This window comes from Anser cygnoides, chromosome 1 (assembly GCF_040182565.1).
Source record: "Anser cygnoides isolate HZ-2024a breed goose chromosome 1, Taihu_goose_T2T_genome, whole genome shotgun sequence".
NCBI classification, from domain to species: domain Eukaryota; kingdom Metazoa; phylum Chordata; class Aves; order Anseriformes; family Anatidae; genus Anser; species Anser cygnoides.
Window position 1 is genome coordinate 198,578,332 of NC_089873.1, and position 21,669 is coordinate 198,600,000.

General features: G+C 39.3%; 1 protein-coding gene across 4 annotated transcripts in view; it reads right to left on the reverse strand.

Annotated features, from left to right (window-relative positions):
• CNTN5 (contactin 5) overlaps positions 1 to 21,669 on the reverse strand; it is a 682,193-nt gene that overhangs the window by 194,108 nt on the left and 466,416 nt on the right. For all 4 annotated transcript variants that reach the window (XM_066989851.1, XM_066989852.1, XM_066989850.1 and 1 more), the window contains one exon: positions 11,446 to 11,541. In XM_066989851.1, coding sequence (XP_066845952.1) covers positions 11,446 to 11,541 — 96 coding nt within the window. The remainder of the gene's footprint in view (positions 1 to 11,445; positions 11,542 to 21,669) is intronic.

A 21,669-nucleotide genomic window follows, 5' to 3' on the forward strand; every position in this document is an offset into this window, starting at 1 on the left:
ACTGCTTGGATCCTGGGACTGAATTCATATCCTTAATATAAACTCGTTGCCTCAGTATAAATACAGAAAGTGAGATGCGTGAACTACATTCACAAAAGCCAGTTTAGTAAACAGACAGAACAATAAGATGTATGTATGCCTTCAGAACAGAATTTGATGTGGTATGCGTGCAGATATCTGAGCTAACTGCCTGTAAACAAGCTAATGAGCATACTGAAGGCAGTCTAGCCAAATATAAGAAGCTTGTTATTAAAACTAATTTGCCTGGAGACGTCTCTACCTGTATAAAGTCATTTAGAGACTGTCCTGTTATTTCTATGTATTGTTCGTATAATATGGGCCGAACCCATGGACTTCTGACTAAAGGAACTAATGGACTTCAGTTCAACTTGATGGGATGCACCCATGAGTGCTGAAGGAGTTGGCAAATGTGATCTCAAGGCCACTCTCTATAATCTTTGCTTGAGCATGGCAACTAGGAGAAGTGCTCAAAGACTAGAGGAAAGAAAATATCACTCCTATCTTCAGGAAGGGCAAGAAGGAAGACCGAGGGAATTACAGGCTGGTCAGCCTCATCTTGATCCCTGGGAAGGTGATGAAACAGCTCACCCTGAAAACCATTTACAGGCACATGAAGGAGAAGAAAATCACCAGGAGTAGTCATTATGGATTCACCAAGGGGAAGTCATGCCTGACCAACCTGATAAGCTTCTATAATGGTGGATGGGGATAGAGGAGTGGATATTGTCCTCTGGGACTTCAGGAAGGCCTTTGACACTCTCCCTCGTAAAATCCTCATAGAGAAGCTGTTGAAGTATGGGCTGGATGAGCAGACAGTGAGGTGAATCAAAACAGGCAGAACAGAAAGATGCAGAGGGCAGTGGCCAGTTGTGCAAAGTCTAGTTGGAGGCCAGAAATGAGCAGAGTACCCCAGGGGTCAGGACTGGGACCAGTCCTGTTTAATATCTTCACTAATACTCTGGACAATGGGTTAGAGTGCCCCTCAGTAAATTTGTGGATGACATGAAACGAGGGAGAGTGGTGGACTCAACAGAAGGCTGCACAGCGATCCTGAGGGACTGTGACAGGCATGAGAGGTGGGCTGACAAGAATCATGTGAAGTTCAACACAGAGAAGAGCAGAGTCCTGCACCTGGGGAGAAACAGCCCCAGGTACCAGGACATGCTGCGGGCCACCCAGCTGGAAAGCAGCTCTGCAAGAAAAAGGACCTGGGGGTCCTGGTGGACACCAAGCTGAACGTGAATCAGCATGTGCAACTTGCTGTTAAGAAGGCTAATTCTTGGCTGCATTAGGCAAGGTATCACCAGCAGGTCAAGAGCAGTGATGCTTCCACTCCACTCGACTGCATGGGCGAGGCCACACCTGGACTACTGTGTCCAGCTCTGGGCCTCTTGAGTACAAGAGAGACCTAGAGATACTGGAAAGAGTCCAACAGAGGACCACTAAGATGATCAAGGGACTGGAGTACCTCTCCTAGGAGGAAAGGCTGAGAGAGCTGGGACTATTCAGTCTGGAGAAGAGAAGGCTCAGCAGGGATCTTATCAGTGTGTATAAGTGTCTGAAAGGAGGATGTAAAGAAGACAGAGCCAGACTCTTGTCAGTGGTACCCGGTACCAGGACAAGAGGCAAGAGACAGAAACTGGAATGCAAGAGCTTCTGTCTAAGCATTAGGAAGCACATCTTCACTTGTGCGGGTGACAGAGCCCTGTCAGAGGTTTCCCAGAGTGGCTGTGGAGTCTTTCTCCCTGAAGATCTTCCAAAGTTGCCTGAACTTGCCTGGGTGCCTGGTTCTGTGATTCTGTGGACTTGGTTTCCTACTTGCAGTGGAGCTCCAAGCCATATCTGCCATTTTAACGCAAACACAGTGCTCAGATTACTTTTGCAGAATCTAAATGGTGAGAAGTGATTGCTTTGTGTATATTTTCAAAGTAGTTTTCTGTCCACTTCTGTGGACTGAAATAAGTACACAGAAATATGAACTCAGTATAAGTTAAAAAAAATGTTATTTGACGTGACTGTGACTTCCTTCAATTAACACGAGGACAAGAACAGCTATTTAGAAGCCAACAACTGGACAAGACCTTTTTTAACTTGGTATAAAGTGCTTTTTTTTTTTTTTTTTTTAGCAGCTTGCTAAACACTACACAACTTCCAGAAGATGCAGGGGAAGTAATGTATTTAAGAAATTTAAGAAATGTGTGGATCTGACACTTAGGAACATGTCTTAGTGATGGGACTTAGTAGGTCAGGTTGATGTTTGGCTTCTATGATTCTGTGATCTCCTGTGAAGGATCTCTCATGAAAACTACAGTTTTATAACACTGAAGATGATACATAAAAGATACAGCTTATAAAACAGTTTTCAAACTGGGTAAGATCATATATGTCTGCTAAAAAGTGATAAAAAAAATCAATTTAGCGTCTGTGCAGATGTTTCATACTGCCTCTGTACAGCAGCATCCTTTTGAGGCAGGATGGAGCATGCATCTGCTTTCCTGGCTTGCAGAGTGCAGCACATCCGGACTACTCTAACAATGGGAATCTTAATTCTCTATTAAGCTGATACAGAAAGCTTTGAATAAAAGCCTTAAAAAGCTCAGCTGAAAGTATTAATTTTGAAGGAATCACGTAAATCTTGATGAAATCTTTTATTCATTTTTAATCTTGCTATGATAAACCTTGTAATTAAGATGACTAAATGACTGAATAAAACCCTATATTTACATCCTTTAGAGTATTACAATGAAGAACCATAATCCTGTTTATGGAAAAAAAGTAGCAGAGACCATTTTAAATGGAGGCATGAAGCCAACCTTGTTTTTTAAGTAGTTGGTAATTAATGAATCTCTCATTTAGCATGGGTACATAAGAGTTAACTGTCTAGGAAAACCATTGAGAAGAAAAAGCTAAGGTAGGGTGGAGAAGGAGAAGCAAATGTAATGTTTATAGGGAAAAAAAAAATCAAATGTGTTTTTGGATGTCCAAGTTATCCACTATTAATATATTTCAAAAGGGACAACTTTAGGGTTTGCAACAAAATTAGAATTAGTGGGAAAGCTTCTGCAGTAGACACATTAAAATGATATAGCATTCAAAGTGAAGTGAGATGCAGCATTTTTTAAATTATTATTATTATCTATTTTTATTTTTTTTTGTAGTGACCATCTCATAAAAGCAGGAACTGAGAATCTGCCAGTAGCTCTTTGTCATAAGGAGTTTGAACAAAATCCTTTTGGTTGAATGTATTTTCCTTCACCATTGTGAAGGAGCAAATATCATCTCATTAAAAACTCCTTCATTGTGCTGCTCAGCTATTTCTCAGCAAAGATGATGATAACTTAAGAAAAACATCTAATAAAACCAGGATATTCTCTCTATAATTCTCTCATCTGAGTCTGCACTACAAATATTCTGAATATATTTCTAGTGCTTTTTTTTTCTTTTTTTCTAATTTTCTCCAAAAAAATAATTGAACAATCTAATGAACCTACATGAATAATCTGTACATATTACAAGTTTGTTTGTTTGTCTATTGTATTACCTCTTGATAATATAACAACACATTCATAAACAGAAATCAAATTTGTATACATATGAAAATCTTATAATAAATTAACTGTAGTATTTGTTCATTCACTGGTGCTTTGTAAAGACTTTCACACATTTCTAGAATTGTTTTCTGTAAAGAACAGAATGTGGGCACTATTCAAGCAAAAGTATTTTATCTCCTATTTGAAAATAGGTTAATAAACTTATATCTCTTTTAATATAGTGTTCACGCACTACATCATCTTTTCCCAAAATGATATTGCCATTTTCTAAAAAGGCTCAATCCTGAAATTCTTAGGCAAGTTTATAAGTAGTTATTGACTTTTGAGATTGAGGAATGGGATTCTGTTGAAGGACGAATTGTTTATGAGGTTGTGGAGAATGATTGGATTTGATATAGTATCATGGATTTCTCTCTTGGGATAACAAGTGAAAATTATTTCTAAAGGTGCTGATGAATGTGAATAAATCAATATAGCAGAACTTGCAGTGTTCACCTACAAAAGCAAAATCTCTACCAAAAACATACCCATAACTCATAGTCTTGTTAATGTAAGATGTTCACACATTTGTATATGCTTTAAATAGTTTTTATCATATCTGCCAGAGCAGCTTAGTATTCACTTGTAAGTTTGTCTACAAGGTGATTCTAAGGGTCAAAACTTCTTAGGGCTACTTATAAGACAATGCCATTTTTCAAATCTGACCCAGAAACTAAAATGGAGTATCCAGAAATGGAATGCTTTCAAAAAATAATACTAATATTTTAGATGTTCCTGCACACAAATACTTGATGATCCTCTCTTCTGCAAAAGGGTTTGGGGAAGTTTCATATTTACTGCTTAATTTCAATATTGAGCTCACACAGTTCACCTTTAAAGTTCTGCTTGTCTAAAATTCTTTTTCACAAGCTGACTTTGATCTGGCAATCATCCTTCACTAATGTCTTGTATCCTATAACCAGAGCTTCATCAAATATTGTTGAAACATCACTAGGTGTGGAATTTTTTGGAAGGTCCATGGACATAGCTCTCCCCTTTCCCAGGCATCTCTAGCCACTCTACTAATATTATTTGCTGTCCCACTGTAGTACCACAAGGACTTGCAACCCTTCAGTATTTTGCAAGAAGGGAGATGAAAGGAAATTGCATCTGGTTCTGCATTACATGACAAAGGAAATGAAATCCAATTCCCTTTTCCATTTACATGAGCTTGTGTTTACTTTTGTATATCAATGCAATTTTTCAGCTTTCAGTGATTACTCTTCCACACTGCAGAACTTTTTCTATGGTGAAAAAATTATGCTAACAGGGGTTCCAAATATTTTTTCAGAAGGAATTTTCACGTTGGCATAGCATACCAATACTCAAACAATATAAACCAAAGCAGCTGAACATTGTCTTTGTAAGCACAGGAATTTCCACAGCAGGGTTTTTGCTGGCCCACTGATGAAAATGAAAGATAATAGTTTGTCACAATCAAAAGCAATGTACTTATCACAGTAAAACATTGAGTTGGAATCTGGCTAAATATAGGTTTAACAGCATAATTTTAGGGAAAACTTACAAATGCTTTGATGACATATAAAGTGCATTTTGTGGAATGACATGTTAAGAGGTGTATGACTACTGCACTATTGTTGTCCATCTATTTTTACACTGTCAGATTGTTTGGAGAAATGGAATTGAGCTCTCATGCTGAAACTGTTTCCCACTTTTTGTACCTACTTCTTCTTCCCAGTTTATTTATCTTAATTAAACCTTAACATCATGCACTCAATTCATAGAATTGTAGTAACATAGAATATCCTGAATTGGAAGGGACCCACAAGGATCATCGAGTCCGACTCCTGGCTCCACAACACAGAAATCAGACCATATGTCTGAGAGCATTGTCCAAATGCTTCTTAAACTCCCACAGCCTTGATGCCATGACCACTTTCCTGGGTAGCCTGTTCCAGTGCCCAACCACCCACTCAGTGAAGAACTTTTTCATAGCATCCAACCTGATGAAGCTTCATGCTCTTCCCTTGGGTCCTGTCACTGGTCACCAGAGAGAGGAGATCAGCGCCTCCCATGCTGCTCTCCCTCATGAGGAAGCTGTAGGTTGCAATGAGGCCTCCCCTCACTCTCCTCTTCTCTAGGCTGAGCAAACCCAGTGGCTTCAGCTGCTCCTCACATGTCTTGCCCTGTAGACCCTTCACCACCTTTGTAGTCCTCCTTTGGACACTGTCTAATAGTTTTATGTCCATCTTATATTGTGCTACCCAAAACTGCACACAGTACTTGAGGTGAGGCAGCACCAGCAGAGAGTAGAATGGGACAATCCCTTCCCATAACCAGTTGGAAATGCTGTGCTTGATGGATATGGTTAGTCCTTTTTGCTTCTAGGGCAAAATACTGACTCATGTTCAACTTGCCACAGGCAGAACCCCCAGATCTCTTTCTGCAGGGCTGCTTTCCATCTTCTTGTCCTCCAGTCTGTATGTGTATTCAGGGTTGAGCCATCCCAGATGCAGAATCCAGCACTTGCTCTTGTTAAACTTCATGTAATCGCTCAGCCCTCCAATTTGTCAAAATCTCTCTGCAAGTCCTCTCTACCCTCAAGGGATTCAACAGTTCCTGCCAGTTCAGTGTCATCTGCAAACTTACTTACCTACAAGTCCTGCATCCAAGCCATTTATGAAAACATTAGAGAGAGCTGGCCATAAAATGGAGCCCTGGGGAATCCCACTAGTGACTGGCCACCAACCTGATGTCACCTCATTTTCCATAACACTTTGAGCCTGACCTGTCAGCCAATTTTTCACGCACCGTATTATGTTTTAATCTAGCTGTATGCTGGACATTTTGTACAGAAGGATACCATGAGAAACAGTATCAAAAGCCTTGCTGTAATCAAAAAAGATTATATCAACTGTCTTCCCTGGTCAACTAGATGGGTAACCTTGTCATAAAAGGAATTTAAGTCCATTAAATAGGATTTTCCTCTTATGAACCCATGTTAGCTCTGACCAATGATTGCATTCTCTTTAGGTGTTTTTCAGTAACTCCCAGAATAATCATCTCTGTAATTCTACCACTGAACTGAGACTGACAGGCTTGTAATTACCAGGACCACTTACTTTCTTCTCCTTCTTGAAAATTGGAGCTATGTTTGCCAGCTTCCAGCTGTTCGGGACCTCTCCAAATTCCCAAGACTATTGGAAATAACTGGGAGAAGTCTCACAATTACATCATCCAGCTCTTTGAGTAACCTGGGTTGAATCCCATCAGGTCCCACAGACTTACATGCATCCAGGAAAAGCAGCAATTCCTATACAAGTTCAGGGTTGGCTGGGAGTTTATTGTTACTGCAGTCATGGTCATCCAACTCAGGGCTCTGAGGGTCCCAATGCCCATCATTGGTGTTGAAGATAGAAGCAAAAAAAGGCATTAAATATCTCTGCTTTGTCTACATCCCTGTTTGTGAGGTGACCTGCCTTATCAAGTATAGGACCAGTGTTTACTCTGGTCCTCCTTTGTTGTTAATATATTTATATACATTAAATAAATATATAAATAACTAAAAATCTGTTGCCCCACACAGCTTCAACTCTAATAGATATTCAGCTGCATGATTTTTCTCCCTACATCGGTGAAGAGTATCCCTATAGTCCTCCATATTGCCCAACCTCATCTCCAGTGGCCATACACTTTCTTTTTTTGCCTAAGCTCTAAAAGAAAATCTAGCCAGGGATCAGGTTAGGAAAGCTAAAGCCCTATAAGAATTAAATTTGTCCAGGGACATCAAGGACAATAAGAAAGGGTTCTATAGGTACAACGGTGATAAAAGGAAGACTAGGTAACTTGTGGGCCCTCTCCATAAGAGGGAGACCTGGTCATCTGGGATTTGGAGAAGATTCCCTCTCCGGAAGGAAATGGGAGACCTGGTCACCTGGGATATGGAGCTGAGGTACTCAATGACTTTTTTGCCTCAGTCTTCACCAACAAGAACTCCAGCTACATGGCCCAGGCCCGAGAAGGTAAAGGCAGGAACTGGAAGAATGATGCAATGCACAGTGTAGGAGAAGCTCAGGTTCGAGACCAGCTGGGAAGCTGAAGGTGCACAAGTCCATGGGCCCTGAGGGAACCAGCAGATGAAGTTGCTAAGCCACTATCCATCATATTTGAGAATTTGTGGCATTCTGGTGAAGTTCCCACTGACTGTAAGGCTGGAAACATAACCCTCATATTTTAAAAAGGGAAAAAAGGAAGATCCAGGGAACTACAGGCCAGTCTCACCTCTGTGCAAGATCATGGAGCAGATCCTCCTGGAAACTACACTAAGGCACATGGAAAATAAGGAGGTGATTGGTGACAGCCAACATGGCTTCACTAAGGACAGATCATGCCTGGCACATGTGGTGGCCTTCCATGATGTGATTACAGCATTTGAGGAAGAAACAAATGTGGAAGAACAAATGACATCATCTACCTGGCCTTGTGCAAAGCATTTGACAGTGTCCTGAACAATATCCTTGTCTCTAAATTGGAGAGACATGGATCTGATGGATGGACCACACAGTGAGTAAGTAATTGGCTGGATAGTCTCACTTAAAGAGTTGTGGTCAGCGGATCAATGTTCAGGTTGAGATCAGTAATGAGGGGTGTTCCTCAGGGGTCAGTATTGGGACTGGCACTATTTAACATCTTTGTTGGTGATATGGACAGTGAAATTGAATGCACTCTCAACAAGTTTGCTGATGACACCAAGCTGTGTGGTGTGGTTGACATGCTGAGGGGAAGGGATGCCATCCAGAGGGACTTTGACAGGCTGAAGAGGTAGGCCTGTGCAAAATTCATGAGGTTGAAGAAGATCAATTGCAAGGTCCTGCATCTGGATCAGAGCAATCCCAAGCACAAATACAGGCTGCATGGAGAATGGATTGAAAGCAGCCCTGAGGAGAAGGACCTGGGGGTATTGGTTGACATGAAGCTCAACGAGGTGGCAATGTTCACTGGCAGCCCAGAAAGCCAACCGAATCCTGTGTTGCATCAAAAGACACATGACCAGCAGGTCAAGATGATTCTGGAGCAGTTCTACGAACAGAGGCTGAGGGAGTTAGGGTTGTTCAGCCTGGAGAAGAGAAGGCTCTGGGATGACCTTATAGTGACCTTGCAATACCTAAAGGGGCCTACAGGAAAGCACAAGAGGGACTCTTTATCAGGGATTGTAGTGATAGGACAAGGATTAATGGTTTTAAACTAAAAAACAGTAGATTTAGATTAGATATAAGGAAGAAAATGTTTGCTCTGAGGGTGGTAAGACGCTGGAACATGTTGTCCAGAAAAGTTGTGGATGGCCCATCTCCCTGAAAGTGTTCAAGGCCTGTCTGGATGGAGCTTTGAGCAACCTGGTCTAGCAGGTAGCATTCCTGCCCATAGAAGGGGGTGTTGGAATGAGAGTATCTTTAAGGTCTCTTCCAACCTAAACACTTCTATAATTCTATGAACATCCCTGCTCAGCCAAGTCAACCCTCTCTCCCATCTCCTTGACTTCTGACATTTTAGAATTGACTATTTCTGTTCTCCTAAGAGGTGGTACTTAAAAATTCACCAGCACTGATGGACCTCAATGCCTTCAATAGCAGTTTCCCAGCAGAACTTACTAGGTGCCTCAGCAGCCTGAGGTCCGCTCTCCCCATTTCCAGGGTTGAAGTTTTGGTGGCGGTTTTCCTCATATCACCAAAGATTTTATGCTCTACTGCTTCATGGTCACTGTGGCCCAGATGGCCAGTGATAGCTGCTTCACTCACAATACTGTCTGTGTTTACAAGCAACATACCTAGAGGGGAGGGAACATTTCCTAGTCAGCTCCCTCAGTACCTGTACCAAGAAGTTATCCTCAAAGGTGTTTTAGGAATCTCCTGGATCTGTTTGTAACAGTTGTGTGTGTTTTCCCAGTTCATGTCTGGCAAGTTGAAGTCACCCGTAAGGACAAGAGTGGTTGACCTAGAGGAACCTCTTAGTTTTTTAAAGAGTAATTCATTGGTCCTGTCATCCTGGCTGGGTAGTCTATAGTAGACTCCCACAATGGCATCGACTTTATTTGCTTGTCTCTTAATCCTTACCCAGAGGCTCTCAACAGTGTAATTGCCAGCTGCAAGCTCCTTATAGTCTAGCCCCTTCATTACATACAGCACCACCACCCCACCTTGCCAGCTCTGCCTGTCCCTTCTGAAGAGCCTGTAACTGTCCATTGTAACGCACCAGTCACAGGACTCTTCCCTCCAGTTTTCACTTATACCAATGATGTTTTAGCTCTGGCACTGAGGCAAGGCTTTTAATTCCTCTTGCTTGTTCCTAATGCACTACATATACAGACGGTAGTGTCAAACTTAAAAATAGATTATAAAGGCAACCATAACAAGGTAATATACTCAGAAAACAGAAAAGCAGAGATGGCCATAAGAAAACAATTGTTAATTACATTGATAATTATAATACAGTAATAAAAATAATGCTAGAATAAATATAAATAGAACACATCTCTCTGATAGAAATGCAGAGGAAATATTCTTTTCTACACCTCTTCCCTCTGGAATGTGACTTTTTCCAGAATTCAACTCTGAAGGAAGGAAAAATACCCTCAGTACAAACCTTACTTCCCAAAAAGGAAAAGGGTGGTCTACACTGCACCTATTTGCAAAGAAGATATTCTGTCTAGTGCTTGTCTCCAGGTATTATATGCTATGCAAATATAAAGACATACTTAGCTATCTGAAGACATTGCAGGAGTACCAATCTGAAAAGCAAAAACGTAACCTCTCCGGAATATTTACAGTTTCATTTGGAAATTCACAGACATTTTGTGGGATTTGTGATATTTCTGGATTCCAGCAATGATACTGTTGTACTGGAAACTAAGCTATACAATAAGTGGAAGCAACCAAAATCATGGCTGTACTTCTGAAAACAAAAGCCAATTTGTATTCAACTGTATGTCAACACAGACATTTGGAATAGCTTTTGAAGATTTTTAAAATAAGAAAAAATTTGTGACCTTAAGGCTGTATATATTTTTGTACTCAGCTTTGGTGAAGCTGCACCTTGAATACTGTGTTCAGTTTTGGGCCCCTTACAAGAAGGACATCAGGGTACTGGAATATGTCCAAAGAAGGGCAATGAAACTGCTGAAGGGTCTAGAGAACAAGTCTTATGAGGAGTAGCTGAGGGAGCTGGGTTTGTTCAGCCTGGAGAAAAAAAGGCTCAGAGGAGACCTTATCATGCTGTACAATTACCTTAAAGGAGGTTATCACGAGGTGGGGATCAGTCTCTTTTCCCAAGCACCAACTGATAAGACAAGAGGAAATGACCTTAAGTTGCACCAGGGGAGGTTTAGGTTGGATATTAGGAAAAATTTCTTCACTGAAAGGGTTGTGAAGTATTGGAATAGGCTGCCCAGGGAAGTGGTTGAGTCACCATCCCTGGAGGTCTTCAAAAATGTCTAGATGTAGAGCTTAATGATATGGTGTCATGCTGGACTTAGCAGTGCTAGGTTAAAGGTTGGACTAGATGATCTTAGAGTTCTTTTCCAACTTAAATGATTCTATGATTCTATAATTCACCACTGCTAGTATGGAGAATATTGCTACATTGAACTTTTATAGTGGGAATAAGACATTCTTATAGGGGAAATCTTGTAGCTATTCAGTGACATTTGTAGTGTATGAGCTTTAATTACTCCTTTGGTACTCCAGAACTGTCAGCAGAACTGTGTATATTCTATCTTTAAGTTCCACAATCAAATACACATTCTATCAACAATGCCGAGCATCCTATGGTGAGCATAATATGAAAAACCAATGTGCATACAAGCTGCAGCCTACTGTACCTGGTGAATGAAGTGGAGGGGAGCACATCAGAACAACTCCTTGACCTTCACGTACAGAGACAGCACTTCTTGTCCGACCACTAAAATTCCCCAGGTCTATTAAAAACAAAAAAAAACAAAACAAAAACAAAAACAGCATTTTAGTTACAGAAAAAAAAAATGTGGCTTCTGTGACTTATGCTTTACTTCTTCTTCTAAAGCTGACAGTTCCTTTTTTCATATCTTAATCTATAATAGAGCCTTGAAAAATAAATATATTCCCATTACAAAGGAATCCTTGTTGCATCAGCACTTTATTACTCTTTTTAGCACACTTGGACATGATGTTAAAGGAAAGCTATCAGACAATATGTATATATATCGTTTAAAAATATTTAATAGTGCTTTTATTTCTCTTTTAAATATCCTGTTTGTGACTTTTTGTTTTGTTTTGTTTTTTCACCAGTAGAAATCATTCATGTACAGTGAAAAAAGAAATGAACGTGGACAGAACACCTTGTCCAACATCCAGACTGACGACTGTTGTTAACATGTCAACTGGAGAGTGCACAACACATTGTAATGGGTAGACAGGAATATCAACTGAATAGGTGCTAAAACCATATCTGGTCCATAGCTTTATTCTTCTTAAACACATTTTTACTGATTTCTTCAGTGTTGTAAGCATAATCCATTTGTGGGTAAATATATTTTCCCTCCATAAATTTCCCTCCAGCAGGTGAATAAGGAATGTTTCATTTTTCATACAAAAACTTTTGAATGAGGCTGTAGGGTGCTGTTATGAACAGTTCATTGTGTTTCTTTAAAGCCCCTCAACCAGAATATCCAACTACTGTATTTACCTCAGGGAACACTGGATCTGTATTCACTTTTGGGGTGGATAGCTATGCTGTAGCATGCTTATCTGTAGCAGAACAAATATGACAGTTCTGACATCACACTGATTTTTTCACCTTCATCTTCCCCAGTGACAGCGATGCTATTAAAGCCTCTACTCACTCACAGATCTAGGTACGTTTCTTTCTAATGTGGATCAAGGGGAAGATAACTGAGTTAGTGGTACCCACAGATATTTTTGAAAAGGACACAGAAGTTTCAGCAGACACAAAATGAGGTGTCTAAATATGAACAGAATGAGCTTGGGCATCTCTCATGGACCTATTGCTGTACCTGTTCATTTCTGAGTGCAGACCAAGGTGCTGGTATGAGCTACGCAGCACCGAACAGTTTGATTAGGTTGAGCAGAATTATTACTTTCTTAACTGCACTCAGTTTTCTGTCAGGTGCTGGAGTTCCACATCTTGTGCCATACCTAGCAGGATATAAAATTGAAGTTCAACGATTTTCAAAAGTAATATGAATTGAACTTTGATGGTTTTCATAGTGTGGAATAGGTACACTTTTAAGTAGAAAGAGAGTTATATCTTTCAGAATGCCTATTCACATCTCTAAAAGATGTCTTAGGCATAGGCAGAAGCCTAAAATTTAAATGTATCTAAATGTGCCCTGTCTTTGGCCAAAATAAATAAGTGTTCTTGTTTCATTAATAATGTTTGAATGGGGAAAAGATGGATGGGCTTCAGAAACTATACAAAATTTTGCTAGGCAATACTTAATTAAATATTATTTTGTATTTTAGAATAAGACCATAATGGGTTATAATACAATCTGGTGTAATTTAATTTAAAATGTCACCTAATGATTCTGCAGGAATGCAAATATTATTATTTTATATTTAGAAAGTAGTGGGCTGGTATAGTCCTGCATAGCCAGTTGTTTTGGATGGGAGCACAGCTTGCAATGAAAAGTTTTCTTAGTTAGGAAATGTCTGGTTTCCATTGTCATGTGACTTAGGGACTATAACTTTATGTATGCTTGTGTTAAGTTCTGTATATTTCTAAAAGAAAGCAGATATATCAACAAATATTTTCTGCTATCTGTTAACAAACCAATGCTTAACTTTCATTTTAATGCACAGTTTAGGAATATAATAAACTTTTAAAATGTATTATTGCCAAGTCCTTGTAAAAACAGCGTGTGTCCTCAAAGATTTTTTTCAAGGGCAATTTTTCAGGTGAGAAGAATGTCACTGAACTTCCGTAAAATTATTCTTTTAGCCCTCCTTCTCAAGAAAAATGTGATGAATCTTCTCTGTATGGGTGCCTTAAAGCATGCTGTTTGACTTACTTCTCACATACTTTGAAGGCTCCAGACTGTATGCATGAACAGGCCTCACTGAATTTACAACATGAACAAAACTCAAATTAATATGTCATGGCTTCAACAAGTTTTGAGGAGATATTCTGACACCAGACTTTCCTTCCTCTGGGAGAAATATGTAAGCCATTTATCTATATGTTGGAATAGATACTATCACAGTAATACTTCCTTTTGAAGCATTGGGGGAAAAAACAAAACAAAACAAAACAAAAATTGACACTATTTTGCATTTCTCTGACACCAGAAAAGAGCATTAGCACTACTGACTACCTGAAACTCATACTGAAAATCTGCTATATGCATTCTGAAAACAAAAGAAAAAAAAAAACAAAAACACTTTGTACAGGGAATTAAATAGCTAAACAAACATAAATATTGTCAGTTCAATAGTGAAAATTCATACCAGTGTAAGGACAGATTCTCTACAATGTGTATAGAGAGAGGAGGACAAGGAAGTGATTTTTTCTATTTCTAGGAAAACTCTCTGAGATTTGTTTTCCTAGACTATCTCCGTGATCTGTTGTATATGTGAAAATATTGGAGTTTTCAGAAATGTTCTGGTTTAAAATTAATGAACTTCATTCTTTTGATTTCAATTCCAAAACCAATTTGAAATATCAAATTATTTTTCTAAATGTCTGTAATTTTGGAAAAAAAAATTACTTTCATGAAAAAAATGATAATTTAAGTGTTTCTTCTGGAAGCTAAAACATTTTAATTTCAGCGTGGAATCCTATGTCTCATGTGTTTATATATTCTCATCATTGCCATTAAATTTTTACTTCCTATGATGCACAACCTGGAAGCCTGTCACCATGAAATAAGGGAAATTTGTAAAATCTAAATTGTAACTTCCATAGGCAAAGTAAAAGTTTAATTTAATTTAATTTTTACCGAAGTATATTTCTAATTGTTGCTATTATTTTCCTCAGATGAATAAATTTTATTTTCCAGTTGGCTATAGCCAAAGTAGGAATTTGTTTTGTTTTATTTTAATTTCCTTGTCTTCACACTGTGATTGGCAAATATTCTTTTTTTTTTTTCTCTCTTTTCTTTTTTATTTCCTTCTCTTTTCAACCAATTTCAAGATTGGTTAATTTCAAACTAAAGAAGGAAGGAAATTACAATGTTTGAATTTCATCCCTTATTGTCTGTTAATTCAGAATTGGATTTCTTGTTAGTATGTAGTGGAAAAAGAAAGGATTCAAAGATATAAAAGCAGAGATTTAGTTGTAAAACAAATAAGTGTACAAAAGCTTAAAAGGAAGGACACAGGAATGTTCATGCTTGCAGTTTCCCTGTGTTGAAATAATAAGTCCAGCACTGAAGAATCAAATGAAAGAGAAATTGTATACATGTTCTGTAATCTCAGACATTTCATATGTGGACATATTGGGGGGAAAAACAAACAAACAAACAAATAAATAAATAAAAGAGAGAGAGTTACAGTTATTTAAAACACATTCAAAACCCTATCATTTCACTCTAAAAACTCTGAACAGAAATAAAAGAAAAGAATTGGCGAGGCAGAATACATCTATCAGTTCTTACTACTTCTATTACTACAGTTATCAGTTCTTACTAAATCATAACATCATTCTTACTACAGCATAAACCTCTAAATCTCTTTCAGACAGCCCCATACAGAATGAATTTATCCTTCATATTATGATGATGTACTTGGTTGTTTGATAATAAAATGCTTTTTTTGTGCTCCACAGGAGTTTATTTTATGCCAAGAAAGATTAGATTTATTTACATTTACCTCAGTGCTAGTGGCAAAGATAACAGTGTATATTTTCAAAACAGTTTCTGGGGTATTAGCTACCTGGCTTATATATTCTTTAACATGCTCACATGTGGCAAAGGCCTTTGCCTCTTTGAAAAAGTCAGTCACCATTTCTAATGTGAAGATAGTATTAGCAACATATCTGCCAAAAATGCGAAGAACATTTTAGGATGGAGTGTGCGCGTGGGGAGGAGTATCACAATAATATTTTTTGCTAAATAAATAAATATTGCAATTCAATAAATCTTGTGCAGTGTCACTAGAGAATAACCTGTGACATGGGAGTGGTCTCCACTATGGGAGAGAAAGAGTACAGAAATTCCAGAGGCAGTGAACATCACAAGATGCTAAACCTAATGGTGTAACACTTTCTGGATGTCCTACTTCAGATGTAAATAGTTCAGTGCATTCCTTGATCTTTGACAGAATTTACATGCAAATTTACACAATTTACATGCAAAAGCATTCAAATCTCTGTTACAAAACATCTCCTGGACAGTATGTTTCTCTCTGCAGTGGCTACTCCCATTCTTCTGAAAGGAGCTAATATATGAGTTTTTCTCAGAACACAAATGTGTATTGATGTGCGTTATGGGAGAGTGACATTCACCCCAGCAAGAGTATCTCTTTAAGGAAGACCAACAGACAACAAAACACTTCAGTGGAAAGTGAAAGGAGTAATGGAAAATAAATGAGAAAAATATCAAGGCAGTCAAAGAAACAGAAAAGCAGTGCAGAACTAGCAGCAAAATAAACAACTAAATAAAGGAGGAAAAGGATCACTTATAAAGGGGATCTAATAAGCACTTTTCTGTTAGTAGATGATACATGTGAGGACAAGAATAGGAAAAGGAGAGTCAGTTACATTAAGATCTGTTAAGATAAGTTACATTGGCAGAACTCATACAAAAGCTGGAGTACCTTCAACTCTTTTTATCCTTCCAATTCACCTCCAGTGTGGTTTGCCTTTTGCATAGGAGGGATAATTCAATCCTGTGTTCAGCAGTTGGGTGTTGCTGATGTAAACATTAAAAGGGCCATTTTTTTGTGGCCCAGACAACTGTCCACTGATGATTGTTATAAAATTAAGATCAAATTAAAAATGAAAAAAATAATCTTGTGTTTGGGTGATTACTGCTTGGTAACCTCACGTGAAATCTGTGGAGGGCTCTGTAGTTCATTGTCAGTGACTTAAACCAGTCAATTCACTTTTAAAGCAGAAATTTGACAAATGTAGAGCAATGTCTTCTTCCAATCCAATTCTCTGAGTTTAAACTATTTTATGTGCAAATTTATTATGGAGTTTAAAAGGGGCATGACATATATTACACTGTTTAAAGGCACATGATAAAGACAACTAAAGAAGAGTATAAATCAGGAAACATTCTTTCTAATAAGGTAAAAGAATAGCTCTACACAAATTAAAATTCTTCTGTCAGGCCATGGACAAATATAATCATTGCATTGTCGCTGCTTTTCCTTGTATATGAAAGACAGGACTAAGAACTTAACCTTGAGCTGGAACTGTAGCTCTTTTAAAAATGTAAGGTTTACAGGGAAAGAAATTCCATTAAAAACATATTTTTCAAAATTCCATTATAATCTAAATCAAAAGCATTGCTTAACTGTACACTCTAAACAACAGGAAATATAAATGTTGTGTTTAGCAATCCATAACCACAGGCAATAGAAGAATGAAAGGTAGGTATTAAGAAGAAATGACATGTATGATTGCACAGGGAACTTTTAAGTTGGATGAATTAAATACAACAGTATACCAAGATGTCCAAAGAAATTACTATATCATTTTGTATTGACATACAATTATTTTCTAGGAATGCAGTTTAAGTAGGTGGAGCTTTATTATTAGAGTCAGTCTTTGGACCTCAGAGTAAATTTTAATGCTGAAGATGTTAGCTAGAAACAGTGTGAAAGAAAGAAGACTAAGTCAAAAAGATTTCTGCCATGACAGAAACATCATCTCACCACACTTAATGAGAAAATCATAAACCTTGAACTTTGAAAAATCATATTACCATATGATTTTCAGGTGATAAAATAAGGGCCAGATTCAAGTGCTTCAGAATGTATCATGCTTATTATCATTGCTGTTGCTATTATTTATTACCAGAAAACTTTTTAAATCCTTCATGGATCATCAGTTTGACATAACCTGAAAAAGTTTTTTTTTTTTTTTTTTTTCCTTTAAAGAAGTTACTGTGAAAGTATGTAATGAGAGACAAGAGAAAGACAGGGAATATCGAGAAATAATGATGTATTCTAAACCTGTGCACCACCCTGTGTCTCAGACCTAATGAAGAATTTTATGGAAAGATTTTGTGTAAAATAAGGTGGTAATTATACATATGTTTTGAGGCAGTTCCAACAAATGATGAGAAGGAGCACAAGAGAAATTTTAAAGATTCCTGTCTGAAAATATGAAGAAGAAAAAAGAGACAGGATACTGTATTTTCGTATATCTTAGATAAATTTCGTTAAGAATCTATGTAATATACTAAGAAGAGGGTTTTTTTTTTTTTTTTTTTCCTTCAGAAAAGAGATGATGTAAGAAACTCTGAACAATGGTGGTCTTTGAGCATGTTCCTGTAAGAAGGCAAGAATTTTCTTCAAACTTGCTGCCAGGATTAATTATAATGTACAGACTATTGATTAATTAGCCTGGAACTACGTTTTTCACTAGAAAATGCAAAGGAATACTTAACTAAAGGAACATTATTTTCCCTGGCATAATGACATTTTTATATCTGTGATTTTTACGAATTATAACAATTCAAAATAGATGGTTTATATAGTAGTAACATCCCATTACTTGTATACTTCACCTGGCTGTCTATGCCTAACTGTATTATATTTTAAGCAGAAAATATCTTTCTATACCTTCTTAATTTCCTATCACAAACTATTTACAAATCCATAAAGGGGGCTAACACATGGTACCATAATGCAATTAATTATAACAAAAATAAACTATTCTGATGGAGATAAGAAATATAGAGAATCATAGAATCACCTAGGTTGGAAGAGACTTTCAAGATCATCAAGTCCAACCATCAAACTAACACTACCAACTCCACGACTAAACCATATACCTTAGTGCCATGTCTCCATGTCTCTTAAAAACCTCCAAAAATGGGGACTCTACCACTTCCCTGGGAAGCCTGTTCCAGTGCTTAACTGCCCTCTCCATGAGGAAATTCTGCCAAATATCCAAGTTAAACCTCCCCTGGCACAACTTGAGGCCATTTCCTCATGTCCTATCACTTGCCACCTGAGAAAAGAGACTGCCACTCCTCTTGTTACAACCTCATTTCAGGTAGTTGTAAAGAATGATGAGGTCTCCCCTCAGTCTCCTTTTCTCTAGGCTAGACACACCCAGTTCCCTCAGCCACTCCTCATAATTCTTGTTTTCTAGTCCTTTCACCAGCTGCTTTCTTCTTCTCTGCACAGGCAAGAGCAACTCAATAGCCTTTTTGTAGTGAGGGGCCCAAACCTGAACACAGTATTTGACACGTGATCTCACCAGAGCCACGCAGAAGGGGACAATCATCTCCCTTGTCCTGCCGGCCTCACTATTTCTGATGAAGGCCAGGATGCCATTGGCCTTCTTGGACAGCTGGGCACACTGCTGGCTCATGTTCAGCTGGCTGTTGAGCAGCACCCCTAGCTCCTTTTCTGCTAGACACCTTTCCAGCAACTCTTCCCCAAGCCTGTACCGCTTCCTGGGGTTATTGTGCCCCAAGTGCAGCACCTGGCACTTACCCTTGCTGAATGGCATACAATTCAGCTCAGCCCATTGACCTCGCCTATACAGATTCCGCTGCAAAGCCTTCCTACCCTCAAGCTCATCAACACTCCCACCTAAATTGGCATTGTCCACAATTTTTCTGTGTTTGCATTTGATCCCCTCATCCAGATCATTGATGAAAATATTGAATAAAATTGGCCCCAGTACTGATCCATGGAGAATTACACTGGTGACCGCCTGCCAACCAGAATTAACTCCATTCAAAATGACCCTTTGGGCCCAGTCATCCAGCCAGTTTTTTACCCAGTGACTGGTACATCCATCCAAGCCGTGAGCAGCCAGTTTCTCTGGGAGACTGCTGTTGGAAACAGCATCAAATACTTTGCTAAAGTCCAAGTAAACAACATCCACACCCTTTCCATTGTCCAGTAAGCAGGTCATCTTAACACAGAAGATACGGTTAGTCAAGCAGGACCTTCTTTTCATAAACCCATGATGACTGGGTCTGATCACCTCTTTGTCCTGTACATGCAATGTGATGGCAGTCAAAATTATCTGCTCCATGACCTTCCCTGGCACCCAAGGTAGACTGACAGACAGGCTTGGAATTGTCTGTATCCTTCCTGCTCTTCTTGTAGATGACCATCACAGTTGCTAACCTCCAATCGGCTGGGACCTCCCTGGTTAGTCAGGAATGTTGATAAATTATTGAAAGCGGCTTGGAGAGCACTTCTGCCAGCTCCTTCAGTACCCTTATGTGAATCCCATCTTTTTATAAATGCAAATAAGAGAATTAATCTTTATTAACTATTCTGTACCTGTTAAAAAAGGAATACTATTTTTCAATTTTCAAGACTTTTTCACCCATTCATTACATTCATGATTTTTCATTTAGGATCTGTGCTAAGTTTACTTGGCAAGATTTTGGTAGCAGGGTGGCTGCAGGGGTGGCCTCTGTGAGTAGAGACCAGCAGCTGCCCCAGGTCAGATCAGAGCCAGCTCCAGACAGCTCCAAAAGGGACCCACCACTCACCAGAGCTGAACCATGAATGATGCTGGGTGGGCCTCTGGGAGAGCAGATTGAAGGAAGGGAAAACCTGCTGTGCTACAGCAGCTGGGAGAGAGGGGTGAGAGCTGGGAGAGAAGCAGCGCTGCAGCCCCCAAGGTGAGTGCAGCAGGAGGACAGGAGGTGCTCTAGGCACGCAGCACAAGTTCCCCTGTAGCCCGTGGAGAGGCCCCTGGTGGAGCAGGCTGTCCCCCTGCAGCCCATGGGTCCCACATGGAGCAGATCTCCACACTGCAGCCCGTGGAGGAGCCCCCGGTGGAGCAGGTGGATGTAGCCTGGAGGAGGCTGCGGCCCATGGAGAGCCCCCGCAGGAGCAGGCCCTGGGCCGGAGCTGCAGCCCGTGGAGAGTAGCCCACGCAGGAGCAGGGGGCCTGGGGGGAGCTGCCACCCGTGGGAGACCCGTGCTGGAGCAGTTTGCACCTGATGCATGAACCCTGTGGTACAGACTCAGTAAGGATCAGTTTGGGAAGGATGGCATCCCAAGGGGGGGACCCACATGAAGCAGGGGCAGAGAGTGACTGTGAAGGAGCAGCAGAGATGAAGTGTCATGGACTGACTGCAGTCCCCATTCCCTGTTCCCCTGCACTGCTCAGGGGGAAGACATGTAAGGGTGTGGATGAGGAGGAAGCTTGCTGTTTGTTCTCACTACTTTAGTTTGTAAGTAATAGGCAATAAATTCTATTGATCTCCCTATGCTGAGTCTGTTTTGCCCATGATGGTAATTGATGAATGATCTCCTTGTCCTTATCTCTAACAAAGAGTATTTTTCATCACATTCTCTCTCCCTTTTTAATACTCTTTCCTGGCACTGAGTAGCATATTAATCTATCAAAATTCTATATATGTTATTTACAATTTTGCTTTCTTACTTTTTCCTTTGTACTTAAAAGTATTTCCTTCATTTTTTCTTATTTTCTCTTTTAGTCACTTTTTAAAATTAAATTCATTCCAAACATTCAAGGATATATTGCCAGCTCTATTTCAGTTATAGTAACTTTCTTCAGCTATATGTGACTTTTCCTTCCTTGAATTAGTGACTAAAGACAATAATGGCAGTTAGAATTTTGCATGGGATAACAGTTTCTTGTTGTATGGTGTCATCTAGAATTGATTGTGACCAACATCCTCCCCAAAGTTTATTTGAAAATCACTATGTAGTTGTTGTGGTTGATAGGAGGCTGATATCACAGAACCACAGAATCATCTAGGTTGGAAGAGACCTCCAAGATCACCTAGTCCAACCTCTGACCTAACACTAACAAGTCCTTCACTAAACCATATCACTAAGCTCAACATCTAAACGTCTTTTAAAGACCTCCAGGGATGGTGACTCAACCACTTCCCTGGGCAGCCCATTCCAATGCCTAACAACCCTTTCAGTAA